An 18,052-nucleotide genomic window follows, 5' to 3' on the forward strand; every position below is an offset into this window, starting at 1 on the left:
CTAATAAGACAGCAGTGGGAAGCCAATACCTTTCAGTTAGGAGACAGTCGAGTACTATTGATTAATAATCTCCAGAGTGAGCTGAGGTGTAAATCAAGTAATCTCAGTGAAGAAACTTGTGGACTCTCTACCCTGCAGAGGTGACAAAGATGAGCCAAATGAAGAAAGCCTAAAATAACAAGAACATAGCTGTAATTCTGACGAAGCTTAAATACACAGAGAGTACTGGTCCAGTAAAACAAAAGTACTTCAACATAAAAGAAAACAAAAGGCTTCTGGGTGGCCAGGAGAATTCTTATAGCATCAAATTTGTTTCAGCTCATTAATCAGGTAACAATACCAGCACTATTCCTGTCACTTGGCCCTATTAAAAGTATCCAATATTAATTTAATAAGTACACACCTATTTGTGTGTTTACTGTCTTTCCAGCTGCTATCAAATCTGGAAGGTCAACTAAACTGACAGCACAGGAATACAAAAGGATTAGTTTCCAAATCTTAATGAAATTTGGAAATTCTACACTCATTTTCACATGCTGTACACATGCTAACCTTCTAGGCTGGCTGACCAGTCAAAAGAGGCTCCTGTTGGTCCCCCTGACCTTGGTAATTCAGAGTTCCATGAGCTGTGAGCTGAGGAACCATGAGAGAGGAAGCCAGAGACAGGGAGAAAGTACACAGCAGTATCTTCATCGCCCCAGCAGCTAAGAGCATGCGCTACTTCATCCTGCATTTCTTCCAGGCATTCAAGAACTGAAGACCTATACAACCAAGACGAGAGTCATTGTTACTGGTTTCGGAATGTGTCAGTGTCTGAGTTACTGTTGTATTGCTGTAAAGAGATACCACAACCAAGGCAACCCCTTCAAAAGAAAGCATTTAACTGGGGGCTTGCTTACAGTTTCAGAGGGTTAGTCCATGATCATCCGGGCAGGAAGCAGACAGGCATGGCTCTGGAGCAGTGCTTGAGAGCTTTACATCCTGATCCACAGAGAGGGTGAACAAGACTGGACCTGGCATAGGCCTTTGAAACTGCAAAGCCCACCCTTAGTGAAACACCTCCTCCAACAAAAGCCACACCTCCTAATGTTTCCCAAACAGTCCCGTTAACTGTGGACCAAGCATTTAAACATAAGAGTCTATGGGGGCCAGTCTCATTCAAACCACCGCAGTTAGGAATCTGGTTCCTTCTGTTGATTTCTGAAGCATCGCCTCTATATTCTCCTCCTCATTTCTGGGCTGTAGGGTCCAGTCTGCTGACTGCCAACAGGTGCGGCCCTAAAGAGCAAATATTGTCAGGGAAGAGCACACTAGTTGGTTATCCAGTGCCAGTCAGCCCTGAAAACATAATACAAGTAACATTATATGGACTGAAGAGGTTATAGTTAGGAATGTATATGTATGTGTGTAAATATGTATATGTGTGTGTGTGTGTGTGTGTACACATATATATGCATGCAATAATAATTGATGGCAAAAGACGCCAAGGATGTAAAAATATAATGGAGGGGTGTATGTGAATGTTTGAAGGGAACAAAGGGAAGCAGGAAATGGTGTAATTAAAATAAATCTCAAAAATAAGCAAAAACCAAAATCTCAAAGTGAGGCAAATAAAAGCCAACCCTTAAAAAAAAAGAGTAAAAACATTGCCTTTAGCACACATGCTCATGCTCACACACATCCTCCATACACTGCACGTGTGTGCATGCAGACAAACAGATACACACAGAGACACACACAGAGGAATGAGCCTCGCACGCTAACCATGTGTACACATAAACCACACAGATACAGCACTGGAGATGCTCACTTAAGCTGTTACTCAGATCAGTAAAGAAAGCAGGCCAGCTCTGTTTGAATCTGGATTTTAATTATGTACATAAATAGTGATAGAAGAATGAGAAGTTCTAAGGCTTGTACATTATTTCCATGTGAAGGACTGCTGATTAGTTGGCCTGTAATATGGCATCACCCAAGATAGCAAAGAGGCTTAGTGTTGTTTTTCCTGAAGAAAGCCAGTTTACTATATCCAATACTGACTCTCTGCCATTTGTCTGTAGAAATACTGATTTACCGTCTGGAGTTTCCAATGTTTACCTATAACTAAAAGAAAGAAAAATATAAGTTAACTGTACGCAGGAAAACAAAAATGACGCTAAAATTATGCATTTTGAAATGTATCTAGGTTTAAATTAATAAACAGTATAAGTTTTTACATTACTATTTTATCACCATAAAAAGAATGAGCTAGAAAACACAGCACCTAGGCTCATTTTGCAGAAGAGTGAGCCAAAACTCAGACTGTGCTCCATCCATACTATATCCAGACTTTCAACTGGCTGAGTACCCAAGCATACTGAGGTATGTGGATGATGCCAAGTACATGCCTAAATGGCACAGCGAATATATGCACCTCTTGCCCTCTGAGGACCAGGACATACTTCCATGTATCACTGAAGGAGAGCGCAATCCCATCATCCTCAGACAGTTGAATGTCTCTCCTCATACCTTCCTTTCCCTCACACCCTTCCTTCCAGGGATGAAACACACACAAACACACACCAAAGCCAAGCTTAATCTTCTCCAGACTGTCTTTTCCTTCATATATGATGAGCCTGCACAGCTCTAGAAGTTTCTAAATCTTTTATGTGCTGGGGATTGAACCTGGGGCCTGACACACGCTAAGCAAGCACTCTAGCACTGAGCATACAGCCCAACATCTGAGAAGCCAATGACTGACTTCCCTTGAGCTTTTAATGTAAAATCAAAATTTCTTAAACATGCAAACAACTAGCTAATTGGTCTCTCTCAGTTTATTCACCTTTTAGTGACATCCTAAGAATATAACTGATTTACTGTTTTGTTAAATTCTGGAAGCAACCTATATTAACAAGGATTAAGTAAGCTATGGTAAAGTATAGACCAGGAACTATGTAAATAAAGAAGGGGCAAAGTAGGCCTACAAATACGGATGGAGAATATACACAATAAACCCAGTTGAAGAAGCAAATTCCTTATTAAACACACCTAAGCATAGTGCTATCTATGAGATATAATAACAAAAAAATGAAGCCTAAATCTGATCAAGCTTTCAGATCCAACTGTTGCTACATGGGAAAAGAAGAAGGAAATGAAGAGAAAAGGAGAGTTGGCACTAAGTGGACATATTTAGCCACCATTTGAACATGGCAAATTTAAGACCAAAAAAGCCAAGTTTTTCGATGAATAAATGAGGAACAAGAAACTATTACATTTAAAAGACAAATAAGAGATTATTCATTAAAATGTGAAGGACAGATAATATTTGATAAACCAACTAAAAAATTATTATGAAAGGCCAGTATGGCTGAACAAGACTGTATCCCCAGCACTCAGAAGGCTGAGGCGGAAGGATCACAAGTCCTGAACGATGTAATGAGGATGTATCTCAAAATAACAACACCAAAGTTATTACTGACACAAACAGGAAAATCTATACACTAACTAGATATTAGAGGGTATTAAGGAATTACTGTTAGTTTCTTTTGGTATGATGATAAAATTATACACACCTTTTTGGACTTTTTTGTGTACTTGCAGTCAAAAAAACCAAAAGCATACAAATGTGTATTATCTATTTAAATCCATGCATACTTAAATGTCTATAGTGTACCAAATTATGAGCAGAAACTATCTCTGGGAAAGGAATAATGACCAGAAAGCTTTTAAAATTTTTATCTGGGACTGGGGTATACTCAGAGATAGAGTGCTTGTCTACCATGTATAAAGTCTCAGGTTCCATCCCTAGCTTCCAAAACAATAGCTACAACCAACATAGACTGTCATTTTATTTTATGTGTGCATAGTGTGTGTGTGTATGTATATGCATGTGCACGCAGGTGCACATGTGCCTGGTGGCCAGAGGTCGACATTGGGGATCTTTCTCAACACTGTATACCTTATTTTTGAGACAGACTCTCCCAGTGAACCTGGAGCTCACTGAATCGGCTAGATTCCAGCCGTCATGCTCCAGGAATCCATCTGTCTCCACCTCTCCAGTGCTGGGACCACAGGAACATGCCACCACACCTAGCTGTTTATGTGGGTGCTGGGAATCCAATCTTAGGTCATCATGTTTACATGGCAAGCATTTGGCTGACTAAGCCAGCTACCTAACCCCCTACTGCTCTTATAATTAAAAACTAAACCACCAATAAAGTTCTAAAAATTCAGGACTAAAAAAATCAAGGTTGTATATAGGGTAAGTTGAACCCTGGTCTAGAACCCTCTGAACACTGAAATGGCTTATTACCAACTTTTTCTTTGTTAGATCTCATCCCTATAGAGAAATACAAACACATTCTATATAAAGTATCTAAGGACTTGTATGGCCCTCTGGAAGCTCGCTCTCTAGTCTCCCTTCTGCCGCCATATACACAAAAGTGCTGATTCTGGGATGGAGCCTGGGCCTCTACCCTTTAACAAGAGCTCGGGGTAGTTATTAAATTGTTTGTCTAACAGCAGAGAACTACTGACTTTGCATTAGCATCAATGTCAAAGGGGAACTAGATTGCTGGGACACGTCAACCAGGATCAGGACCGCTGTTCAGGAGTCACAAGACAATATCTTTCACTTACGATAAGCAGCAGCTTCCAAAACTGTCAGGAGTGTCCAAAGACAACTGCCCTGTGATGTGTTTCCTACCAATGGAAGCGTAAAAAGGGGTGATGAGCAGAGCAACAGAGGATTCTGCTTAGGGCTGGGAGTTGCACTGCATGACCTCTCAAATTTCAAGTGATGTGACGCTCTGGCTCTCTAAGAACATGGAGATAGTTGAGAAAGGAAAGCCTCAAATGCAGAGTTTGGGGCATTTTAAACAGTAACTGTGATAAACAACAATATAACACAACTTTTTAAGATGGGCTGACTTTTGACTCACTGGTAGAATGCTTGCCTGGCATGTGTGAAGCCTTGGGTTCAATCTCAGTGCCACACACACAACTGATTATAAAAGAAAACTCATATTCATGGCAGGAAATATGAAAAAAATAAAGTTCAAATAAAAATGCACATTTAAATTTTCTATATACCTCCTGATCTAACAAAATATACCACCTTTCTTCTCTAATTAATAATTGTAGCTCTGGGTCTGTCATTCTAGCTACACAGGAAGCTGAGACTTAAAGATTATAAATTCAAGCCCAGTCCAGGCAACTTTATGGAAAAAGTGTCTAGAAAATAAAAGGGAACGTGAGGGCTATGGGTATAGCTCAGGGGTAGAGAGAGAGTGCTTGCCCAGTATGTGTGACGCCTTGGGTTCAACCCCAGTACCACAAAAAATTGTACATGCTCCCATGCAATTAAGTATAACTGAAACAATAATAATCCTCTTTATAGATCTATCATAACTAAGCTAATTTCATGCAGCTGAATACCTAGGTTAAATTTTAATTCCTTATAATTTGCTAATTATCAGGAAATGACAAGATCTATTATATAATTTTAACATACACAAAATACTAATAGAATTAATACTTTTATACTTAGCAGGTGCTTGGTAAGTAAATATTAAACAACCATGAGTAATAGTGAGTTGAATATAAGACCAAAAGAAATTGCATTCAGTTTCTAACCTCTGTCTGGTTCTAGTTTATCTAAAAAAATTCTGGCACTTCTCAAAAAGAAACACAAACATAATTAAATAAGTAATGGCATTTAAAGCCAGAAGTTAAAGACAGAATAAAATATGACCCTTATGTTTCCACATCAAGGTGAAAGTGCTATAATTAATTAATTAACAAGAAATCATTTTAGCTAGCACTAACAACGCTGAAAATAACCAGGTCTTTGTTTCTTTGTTTTATTCTTTACCTGATTAAAATGGAAAGAACATGGAGTTTTCTATTTATTTCCAGGTGAGTTCTTCACATTTCCTGGCTTGTAAAAGAAAATACAAAGCTTTAATGTCAAGATGTCTTCAGTATTTGGCTGAACATAAACATGAATTATTATTATTTCCTTGTAAGGTGGTCAAGTCATTTTGTTGAAGGTCTGAGGTGGGGTGTCAAAGAAGGGCTTGAGACCCCGAATTATCAACTAGGACTGCAATGAGATATGTTAAAGGAGGATATAATACAGGATGACCCATTTCTCAGGAGACTGAAGAGATTAGTCCATTTCCTTCAGTGTCCTGTTGGGAAAAGTAGCTTAGGTACAGAGAACAGAAAAAAGGGCTATAGGAATTCTTATTCTATAGATCCAGCCAAACAGTTGATTCCATAAAAGCAAAATCAAATTCAAATTCAAAAGATTTATTTCTTAAAAGTTGTATTTATTACTACATGCCACTATCACTGACATAGAGGGCTTGAGAGACGTTAAGAGAGCTTCTTGCATTATCCACAAGGTCAATTCATTAAACGTACACTCTTAAAGAGCTTTAAATTGAGCCACAACCATTCTGCCTGACTATCCTTGGAGAACGTATAATTAATTAGGTCATATCCATGGGAAGACATGTAGAAAAGGTTCTAGTGGGGAAAATTCATGTGCTTAAGTTCAGGCTTTCCTTTTCTGTATTTTTTAAGGCTTAGATTCTGAAATCCTATTAATAAGACCTGCTTGGATATCAAAGATCAAAACTCATGAATTGGCAGTCTGAACAACTCTGGGTTGCAGCTGGGCAGGCCGAGAGGCTGTGCTTCGGGAGACTAGACTTGATGCAGGTGGCCTTGGTGGCCTCTCTCATCAGCACTAATGAGTGAAGGGGGGGTGCGAAAGCAAGAGCATGTGACCGACTGCCAGTGCACAGCATAGCTTCTGGGCAATTCTAAAGTCTGCTCAAGCGGTTTAGAACAGTTCTCTATGTGTTGCTTTATGCCCATCATACCAGCATAATGAACACTGTCCTCTCTCATTCACAGGAGCATCCAAGTTTCGATGATAAGATGGGCACCATGATAACACCATAGCACTTTAAAGAGGAGTTCTGGGGAACAAGACCATATGCACTGCCTGGTGATTCAACACAATATACAGTAGCTGGCCTGATGGAACTCTAAAGGACCTATTATTAGTGCTAAGCCCTCCCTGCACAGTCACTTCCCACCTCCATCCCATGTGTGTGTCCATATGTGTGCACACCGCATTCAAATATTTGTTGCATGAACAAATGGAATAGGAGAGAGCTTAGGGGTCTAGCGCTGCAGAGCTATCATCTAAGCACTTGGAAGGCAGAGGAAGGAAGACTGGGAGCTTACAGCCAGTCTATTCTACACACAGAGTCTCAAGGGGGGAGCGATTCATTAAAAAATAAGAGATAAGTCAGGGGTGATGGTCCACACCTTTAATTCCAGCGCTTGGGAGGCAGAAGCAGACAGGTCTCTGTGAGTCCGAGGCCAGCTTGGTCTACAGAGAGAGTTCCAGGATAGTCAGGGCTACACAAAGAAATCCTGCCTCAAAAATCCAAAGACAAAGATATAAAAAGAAAGTTAAGAAAGTAACACAATCATGGCTGACTACTGGGGCTGCCCTAAAGTAATGTGGCTTCCCACCTAATTAAATTTATTTACTACTTGCCAAGTATATCTAATGATATTCTTTAGACACATTCTATCCATACCTACCAATATCTCAACCTCAAAAAATAAGGTGCCAAATTTTCAAGCTTCTGAAAAATAATTCAGATGAAGAAAATAAGCAGGCAAAGCATTCCATTCTACTGATTGAGAAAAACAATCTGTTGCTAGGAACATGGCCTTGTTCAGATATATAACACTTATAATAATACAAATCAGAACCAATATCTCACTAAAAAAATACTGGACCTACCCACCCATGACCACGTTACAAATTAAGAGCTCTTGAGACAGTACCATGATCTCAAAGGAAACAACATTCTCACTTCAAAAAGCAGTTTGTGATTTAAGAATAAGCAAAAAAATCTACTGTATTTTCAGAACAAGTTTTCTTTAAAAAGATATTTTCCTTATGTGATTATAATGCATATTTGTTTTTCAATGTTTTACTACCATGTCTATGAACACAAATAACAATTTATGTTAGCAAAACTGAAATGGTTTCTGAAAAGCTCGAAACATCAAAACATTGGTCTCTAATTATTATGCACTGCTATGTCAAGGTGGACTGTCAGTGTGGTGGTTAATCTTCACTGTCATTTTAACTGGATTTGGAATCTGACGCAGAGTTGTGTCTGTAAAAGTGTTGCCAGAGAGGTTAAACTGAGGCAGGAAGCTCTCCCCCAAGTGTGGGGGAATCATCCCATGGTCATGGTCTCTGGTCGCAGACTAAGCATACAGGAAAGCAAGTGGAGCGCCAACACTCCTTGCACTCTTCTGTTAAGATGTGAGGAAATAAGAGTCACCGCAAGAGCCACGCCATCACCATGCCTTTCCAGCCATGAGGACTGTGCCTTCATAGCAAGACCCCAAATAAGCTCTCCCTCTCTTAAGGTCCCCTTATCAGGTACTCGATCTCAGTAATAAGTAACTAATACGGCCAGCCAAATATTAGAAGCTTTGCATCCTCCTAAAATCTGTGAGTCCTAGAACTAGACAGGAATTTGTGACTTTGACTCCCAAAATCCATGATTGAAAAAAAAAATGCAGGCATGGTGGCACATTCTTGTAATCTCAGAAGTGGGAAGGTAACAACAGGAGAATCCCTTGGGCTCAGAAGCCTGCCAGCCTAGACTAGGGAAATCCCAGGTCAGTAAAAAACCAACTCTCAAAACAAAAGAACCCAGATGAACAGCACTTGAGGATGACATTGTCCTCTGAACTCTACTCCCACGTGTGAGTGCACAACAAACACACAAACACACATGCCTGCAAGTGTGTGCGCACACACACACTCTAGAGTCCTGAACTATTTTCAGCAATTGCTTAACTCCTCAAAAATGCAATTTCCTTACTTGTAAAATGAAGGTAATAAAAACGTGCCTGTCAGGCTCCTGAGTAAAGAGCACTCTGAGCTAGGCTCAATGGATATAACCTACTGTATGATAGGTCACTTCTTTTTAATAAAAAAAAGTAGTTAATAAATGAAACCATCCTAAATGTCCATCGGTAGATGAATGGACAAAGTAAATGTGGTATGTATCCCTTAATAGATAGATTATAAATAACAAAATTTTTGTCATATTTGCAAAAAAAAGAAATGGATACAACTGAAGATTATTACATTAAGCAAGGTAAGCCAGACTTGGAAAGACAAACACTGTATGTTTTCCTTCCTATGTGGCTCCTAGATTTTAATTTGTATATGTATACAAACACACATACATACACACACAAATACACACAGATACATGTCGGTATGGGTGTGAGTGTAAGCCATGAGAGGTGAAGAAGGGGTCCTTAGAGCAGGGGGGTACTAAACATGTCTGATATTAAATACAGGGGTTACTGTATAGAGAAAGACTAAAAGGGCATGGGGATAAGAGGCATGAGGAAGCAGGATCAACAAGAACAAAGTATGTATGGAAATACCAGAGAAAATCCATTATTTTGTATGCAAATGTAAGAAAACAATGCAAAGTATAAAATAAATAGGTGAGGACAGATGACCTGTTAAAGAGCCCAGCAAAATTTCAGTTCACTGGAACATGATAGGCAGGATAGTGACACCACAGATGTCTGTATCTAAGACCTGTTACTTTCTGCGACACCTTCAGATGGCACACTCATCAGAATTACCTTGGCTTATGCGAATGGGCCCAGTTGACCTTGAAGAGCTAATAGAGGCTAAGATGGAAGCAAAACAAGGGGGTCAGAGAGAGCACCTTGAAAAAGAAGGCCTATGCTGCTGGTTTTGAAGGCAAAGGAAGGAGACTACCAAGGAAAGTCTCCAGAAACTGGGTCAGCCTCAGTTGCCAGGCAGCAAAACAGACCTAGGTTTACAGCAGAAAGGAACGAAATTCTGTCAACAACCTAAGTCCACAAGAATTCTGTTCTAGGACCTCTGGAGAGGAATGTGGCCCTTCTAACACCTTGGGTTAGCACTGGACTTCTGACCTACTGGGCAAAGATAGTAAGCCCGCATTGTGTTCAGCCTGAGTACATTCATTGGTTCAGGGACAACGGAGACAAGGTTGTGCTGTAAAGTTCCGAAGCTGTTAAGAGCAGAGAGCGTTACTCTTCCTACCTTAGAAAATTAAAAAGAAGGTAAGGGCAGCATGGTAGATTTTCCAGAAAGCTAAAGTTGTTCTGGATGTATGTCATTTCTCTTACATAAGACTATTATAAATAAAGAAACTAGGTAATAATTTTTCTCTTTTTAAAAATAAGGTTGAAGAGCAGACCTTCAGAACTTATTCATCTTGTCTGAAACTTTCTACCCATCAATCAGTAACTTCCCATTCCTCCCTCCTCCAGCCCCTAGCAACTCCTGCCAGTCAATCTTTCCTTTTGTGTGTTTAGTAACTCCACATACCTCACATAAGTGGAATCACATGGTATATGACTGCATTATTTCAAAGGCAAATTTTTTATATATAATGTAACTCTTTATTGACTTCTCTGGGAATTTCACACCAAGCACCCAAATCCTGTTCACCTCCCTCCATATCTACCCATTACCCCTGCATCATCCTCCCCAAAAGAAACCACCCCCCAAAAAATTAATTAGAAACAAAACAGAACAAAAAACCACCTTGCTCCTCTTCCATTTTCCTGCCTCTCCAACCTCTTCATTCATCCCACTGGCACTGGGAGTGTCAGTGTGGCACAATCAGCCCCGCCCAATAACGTTCATTGCAACTGGTGTGGTTCACAGTCTCCAGCCTCTGACACGCCATTATCACTGAACCTCAAGGACCTCCTCTTATATACTCAAAGGCAGATCTTCGATCATCACGTAAGTTACTCTCAACTAAACTTGTGTTTAAACAGCTAAAAAATCTTGAATACAGAAAGAGAGTGCACAATGTTTACTTAGGGTGGTGGCTATTGTTTCTCTTGCATTTTCCTGTTGAGCCAGGAAAGGCCAGACTAAAACTATTAAAAGCTCAGCATGAGAGGTTCTACCCAGTTCTCGTGTTGAGAAAAGTTTGTATTTCTGTGTTTTTCTGACCTTTAAATAATTATTTTTGGCTTTTAGCAGTCATTTGAAAGTAACTTTTTGCAGATTTTAAAAACCTAGTAAAAAGAAAAATCTGCCATTTACTGGGAGACCGTTGTGTTTAGCTAATTGTAAGAGAACTCTGAGAAGCTGCCTATGGCAGGCGTGCATGCAATCCTCCCAGCAAACACAAAGACAGCCACATGTTCCAGCCTAGCCCAGATTACAAAAGAAGGCCGTGTCTTTAAAAAAGAATTATTTGGGGGCTGGAGAGATGGCTCAGAGGTCCTGAGTTCAATCCCCAATATCTGCATGCTGGCTCACAAATATTTGTAATGAGATCTGGCGCCCTCTTCTGGCCTGCAGGCACACATGCAGACAGAACACGGTATACATAAAAAAAATAAATCTTTATCTGGCGCCCTCTTCTGGCCTGCAGGCATACAGGCAGACAGAACACTAAAATAAATCTTAAAAAAAAAAAGATCTGAGGTTGGCATTATTCTGAAAAGGTTTTAGAATACTCATGTTCTAATTAAGTTTCTAAAGTAAAAGAATTCTGGAGAAGATGAGTAAATCAACTGTATAAAGAATTTCCGGCTGTCAGGAAAAGACAGCAGCCACGTTTGCTGATGCACAGCTGGAACCCCAGCACTCCTAAGAATGAAGCAGGACCCTACCTTCAAAGTCAATCTGAAGTACACAGTGAGACTCTCCTTACAAAAACAAAACAAACCAGACTTCTGTGCCTACACAGAGCTTTCAAATGATCAAATAGGAAGGAAGCAGCCTCTGGATTAGCTAGAAGTCATAAAAACTTGGCATGGTGGTATGCACCTTTAATCCTAGCACTCAGCAGGCAGAGGCAGGCAGATCTTTTGAGTTTAAGGCCAATCTGGTCTACAGAGTGAGTTCTAGCCTGAGAGGGTTACATAGCAACACTTTGGGGAAAGATACAGGCAGGCAGGCTGTGCCTCCTATCAGCTACCTCCCCAGAAGGTTAAGTGGAGAGCTGACTGATCCATTTTCATTTTAGGTCATAGTCAACAAGTATTTACCTTTTAACAATGCACAGCTGTGAAAGTTTCTAGAAGGTTAAAAGCAGGTCAGTGGGGGAAACTAGAGAAATCTTGAGTGTGGAATATATATTAAGTAATATTACTATCAACAATGAAAGAGCTTTCCTAGGTATGATGTTACCATTGCTGTTCATATCAATGAACCTACATGTTCTTTGGAAATACATATTGAATTATAGATGATGTATGGAGAGTACAATGAATATTTAGAACTTTCTAATGGTTCCATAGAAGAACATACGTATGTGTGTATATGATCAAATTGCATATATTAAAAGATGGTAAGACAAAATAGCAGGTGCTAATGGGTGAATCTAAGTGAACAGTGCTAGTTTTACAACTCTCCTGTAGGTTTAAAGCTTTTCAAGCTGGTGGCTCAAGCCTTTAGTATCAAATTCGGGAAAGACAGACAGGTGGGTCTTTGTAACTCTGAGGTCAGCCTGTTCTATACAGTCAGAGTTACATAAAGAGAGACCGTCTCCAAAAGAGAAAAAAAACAAAAAACAAAAAAAACCTCTTCCAAAATAGACACTGGTAAATATATTCTCATTCTCTCTCTCTCTCTCTCTCTCTCTCTCTCTCTCTCTCCCCCTTTCCCCCCTCCCTCAGAGTTAGATGTGCTGGCACACTCCTTTAATCCCAGCACTCAGGAGGTAGAGGCAAACAGTTCTCTTGAATTCAAGGCCAGCCTGGTGTACAAAGCAAGTCAAAAAAACAAAAACAAACAAACAAAAAAAAAAAACACCCATAGTTCTGTATACTGCCAACAGTATGCTGAAAACTACCCAATTAGCCATCAATGGATATATTTTTCCACACAAAAATATAGTCTACAGAAGTTAAAATAAATAAGCTACTGCCTTATATTGCTTATAATCATAATATTAAAGTACAAATAAGTCTCAACTGAGAGAGCTTATATGTTTGTAAGTCAAGATAAGGAAAATTACAAAAGCTGAACTGGATGTGAGGGCCCACACTTGTAATGCTAGCACTCAAAAGACTAAGGGAGGAGGTTCGGGAGTTCAACGTCATCCTCAGCTATACAGTGAATTCAAGGTCAGTCAGGACAACACGAGACTATGGCTAAAACAAACAAAAGAACATGGAAGAACCACAGTGCTTTATAATATATACATACATGGTTAAACAAAATATAAAACTTGAAAGAAAACCAAGGATTAAAGAAACACATTTCAGTTAGTGACTCCCTCTGGGAGATAGGAGGGGCCTGGGTAACTTCCTAGTTTTGAAGGTGGGTAGATGTGTGGCTTTACTGTTGGGTTTGAAACTGTACTTCAATACTTTTCAAATTTATTTTTTATGAATACAGTGTTTTATATGCATGTACACCTGCAGGTCAGAAGAGGGCACAAGATCTCATTACAGATGGCTGTGAGTCACTCACTATGTGGTTGCTGGGAAATGAACTCGGGACCTTTGGAAGAATAGCCCGTGCTCTTAACCTCTGAGCCATCTCTCCAGCTTGAAACTGCACTTATAGAAAAAAGAAACACAAACCATGTTGTGATGCCCCTGTTTCTGGATGCACCTATCTTTACATTTTAGACATTTAAATTTTAGCTGAAGCAAAGAACTTTAAGTGACCAATGACAATGACAAAATAAAATATGCCTTTATCCTAATAACTACTAGAAGACAAAATGCAAATGTTTAGAATCAATTCCTAAAAGGAGATGGCATATGGCAGAGCAGCAAATTGCCACAGATTTGTTGTAGGTACTTGAGAGTATAGTTACATGAAAGAGAATACAGCTAAGAACTGAGCCACTGACGGTCAGCACACACCGGGAATCAAAGCTACTTAAGCAACTAAGGCAGGAGAACAATGTTTGAGGTGTCCGACTCTCCTACATAGGAAGACGGTCTCAAAAAAAAAAAAAAAACCAAAAAAAATCCTGGCCATCACTCACACCATTTTAATCTGTGTATGTCTATGTGTACAAACACACATGCATAGTATACCTGCATGTGTATGTGCATGCATGTGTGTGTATATATGTATGCGTGCGTGTATGTGTAGGCCAGAGCACATTAGATGTCATCAGGTGTGTGTGTGTGTGTGTGTGTGTGTAGGCCAGAGCACAACATTAGATGTCATCGTGTGTGTGTGTGTGTGTGTAGGCCAGAGCACAACATTAGATGTCATCGTGTGTGTGTAGGCCACAACATTAGATGTCATCGTGTGTGTGTGTGTGTGTAGGCCACAACATTAGATGTCATCGTGTGTGTGTGTGTGTGTGTGTAGGCCACAACATTAGATGTCATCATGTGTGTGTGTGCATGTGTGTGTGTGTGTGTAGGCCACAACATTAGATGTCATCGTGTGTGTGTGTGTGTAGGCCAGAGCACATTAGATGTCATCGTGTGTGTGTGTGTGTGCATGTGTGTGTGTGTGTGTGTAGGCCACAACATTAGATGTCATCGTGTGTGTGTGTGTAGGCCAGAGCACATTAGATGTCATCATGTGTGTGTGTGTGTGCATGTGTGTGTGTGTGTGTGTGTGTAGGCCACAACATTAGATGTCATCGTGTGTGTGTGTGTAGGCCAGAGCACATAAGATGTCATCGTGTGTGTGTGTGTGTGTGCATGTGTGTGTGTGTGTAGGCCACAACATTAGATGTCATCGTGTGTGTGTGTGTGTCTGTCTGTGTAGGCCAGAGTACAACGTCAGATGTCATCAGGTGTGTGTGTGCGTGCGTGTGTGTGTGTGTGTGTGTGTGTAAGAGAGAGCACAATGTCAGATGTCATCAGGCGCCACCTGCTCGTTTTGAAGAAGGGGCCTCACTGGCCTGGAGCTCTCCTGTTAGGCTAGGGCAGTTGTCTAGAGAGACCCTGGGATCCGCCTCCCTCTACCTCCACAGGGTTGGGATTATAAGCGCATGCCAGCATGCACTAACTCTTCTTATGTGGGCTCTAGGGTTCAGACTCAGGTCCTCATGCTTGCAAGGCAAGCATTTTACTAGGTTTTCTCCCAGCCTGCATTTAAGACTTTAGGTTCCTGCTTTAACCATAATGTCCATTAATTTCTTTGACTGGACACAACCAAAAATATGTACTACATCACTACAGTACAAAATATTCCAAATTAGAAGACACTAATTGAGACTGGTAATACACTTGACTTGAGAGCAGTGGTGCCACACACCTTTAATCCCATCACCTGGAAGACAGAAGCAGACCAACCTTTGAGTTTGAGGCCAGCTTGATCTACAGAGTAAGTTCCAGGCAGAGCTACACAAAGAAACCCTACCTCAAAAAAACAAGGGAAAAAAAGGAAAACTAACTTCCAAACATGTCTCCCTTTATGAAGTGCCCACCTACCCCAGGGTCCCTTCAGAAAGCCTTGTCTGTGCCTTTCTTGAGTGCTTCTGCTTGTTTGGATTTTCAGTTGTATGCTTCATCCCCTTAACTATATTGTGAGCTGATATATATGTAATTGTTTTGACAGTCAGTGAAGAGAATACACTCAGCTTCAAGGCCCCCAAAGATTTCTGTTCCAACATAGCTTAACTCTTTGCTCTCAATTAAAAAACAAACGGAGCTTAACTCTTCACCATATGATTAATATGCACAATAAAAAATAAACACATGGAAATAAAAATAAGGGGGCTGGAGAGATGGCTCAGTGGTTGAAAGAACTGGGTGTGCTTCCAGAAGACCTGGGCTCAATTCCCAATTCCCAGCCCTCACATAAGAGCTCACAACTGTCTGTAACTCCAGTTCCAGGGGATTCAGTACCTTCACAAAGAGGTATGTGCAGGCAAAACACCAATGCACATAAAATAAGAATAGATATTTTTTTAAGTTTAAAAAAAAAGAAAAAGAAAGGCAGTACCCCTATAAAAAAGTAATCAACTAAAGGCTAAACCATTTTTTCCTTCTTTCCAACTGCAAAGAGCTTTGAACCATGATCTCCTTCTACTGGGTTTGAATTAGCATTTGATTAAGTAGTAAATTAAAACGTACCTGTGGTTTAAAAAAAATTCAAAGAAATCTGAAAACCATGAAACCCAACAAGGTACTATGGGGGGATCACAATATGTCATCAGAGAAAAGGGTACTTCATTATCGAATACTGTCTGAAGTCTACGCCTATCAAACCTTGAGCTAACATGATTTCCTACTACTTTTCACTGGAAACTTGCAGTAAACATCGAACATAGTCAACATCAATTTTATTCTCTCTTGTTGAGGACAGCCATTGGGAGGAGCCTTGGGGTGCATCATTAGCTGAAACAAAGCTTTAAAATGACTTCAGGTTAGATCAGATACTTTGATAATAGCTTAAAGATGAAAAACCCTCTGGGCTGTGGTGACACATATCTTTAATCCCAGCACTCGGGAGGCAGTTTTGAACTGTGAGTTCAAAAACAGCCTGGTCTACAAGAGCTGGTTCCAGGACAGGCTCCAAAGCTACAGAGAAACCCTGTCTCAAATAAAAGATGGAAAAACCTCAGAAAACAATCTAAAGTTCATTAGGATACATATCCGAGTTATGGATTCATTAGGTTAGTGATGGAGGAGAGTCATTTGTCTACTGTTACTTTCAATTGTTAATAAAGAAACTGCCTTGGCCTTTGATAGGACAGAAAATTAGATAGGTGGAGTAGACAGAACAGAATGCTGGGAGAAAGAAGCCGAGTCAGGCAGTCACCACGCCTCTCCTCTCCGAGATGGATGCAGGTTAAGGTCTTCCTGGTAAGCCACTACCTCGTGGTGCTACACAGATTATTAGAAATGGGTTAATCAAGATGTGAGAATTAGCCAATAAGAGGCTGAAACTAATGGGCCAGACAGTGTTTAAAAGAATACAATTTGTGTGTTGTTATTTCGGGGCATAAGCTAGCCAGGCGGCCGGGAGCTGGATGGCAGGAAGCGGCCCGCTGCTCCTTACTACAGGTTAGGGTCAAAAATACAAAGCAGCCCAATTGTTGATAGCTGACACACTTTTCTTGCTAGGTTTGGTTGGTGATAAAGGGTGATGATTAATTCATTGTACCCATTCTTGCCCTCACTTTCCTGAAATAAGAAACTCTTGAGTATGTGCCCTAAAGATTTAAAGTACAGATGACTGGTTTTATGCATAAAGGTTTAGATTTGTGATCCCTTTAAGATTATAAGATTACCCATCAAGATAAACAATAAAATGATTGATTCTTTGTAACTGTAATATGCAGTCTGCCAACAACAGAGTTGGCTGAGAAAAAAATGTTCTCTGCTTGCTCATGTTAGGTTAATCCATAACAAGTTACTTAGATGTAAATGTATGTGGGTTACCAGGGTGGCTTTGTTTTTAATAATGTAAGGAAAGGGAAAAACATGCTTTTACTCGTACTCATTATAATCATTCACTTGAAAAACAGAATGTAACCACATTGCAATTTTTATATTGCTTGAAAGATTTTGTTGGGGTATATAAGCTGTAGGAAAATAAGTATACAGAAGAATAGAGAATAAAGAAGGAAACTATTAAGAGAGTGTGTGAGAGTATTTTTCCCTAACCCCCTCAGATAGAAAGTCTTTATATACTGCTGGAGGCTGCCCTCCCCCCCCCCAGGCAGTGATACTTTCTGTTGTTGTACTGAGTGGTACTGGGGACTGAACCTGGGGTCTTGCACATGCAAGGTAAGCCCTCTACCAACAAACTACATCCCCAGCCCTTAATAAAAGAGCTAGTTTAAATGGGCTTAAAAGGGACTAACTCCTTATAAACCACCAGTAGAAAACTCAATCTTAGGGCTGGAGAGATTTCTCCGTGGTTAGAGCGCTTGTTCTTGCAGTGAACCTACATTCAATTCACAGCACCCACACAGTGACTCAACCATTTGTAACTGAAGGTCCAGGAATCCAACACCCTCTTCTGACCACACACACGTGAGATATAAACATA

At 40.2% G+C, this 18,052-nt stretch overlaps 1 protein-coding gene across 4 annotated transcripts in view; it reads right to left on the reverse strand.

Annotated features, from left to right (window-relative positions):
- Window positions 1-1,849: 1,849 nt before the first annotated feature.
- The window catches only part of LOC121445412 (MICOS complex subunit Mic26), a 47,155-nt gene continuing 30,952 nt past the window's right edge, over window positions 1,850-18,052 (reverse strand). For 3 of the 4 annotated variants that reach the window (XM_041647548.1, XM_041647549.1, XM_041647551.1), the window contains exons 8-9: window positions 5,852-5,917; window positions 1,850-2,103 (exon numbers count right to left, since the gene is read on the reverse strand). In XM_041647548.1, coding sequence (XP_041503482.1) covers window positions 5,882-5,917 — 36 coding nt within the window. In that variant the 3' untranslated portion in view covers window positions 1,850-2,103; window positions 5,852-5,881. The remainder of the gene's footprint in view (window positions 2,104-5,851; window positions 5,918-18,052) is intronic. The other variant, XM_041647550.1, reaches the window with a different exon arrangement.

The sequence above is a fragment of the Microtus oregoni genome, unplaced genomic scaffold (genome assembly GCF_018167655.1).
Source record: "Microtus oregoni isolate MIOR12 unplaced genomic scaffold, Mior012 000186F_ref0000110, whole genome shotgun sequence".
Taxonomy (NCBI): Eukaryota; Metazoa; Chordata; class Mammalia; order Rodentia; family Cricetidae; genus Microtus; species Microtus oregoni.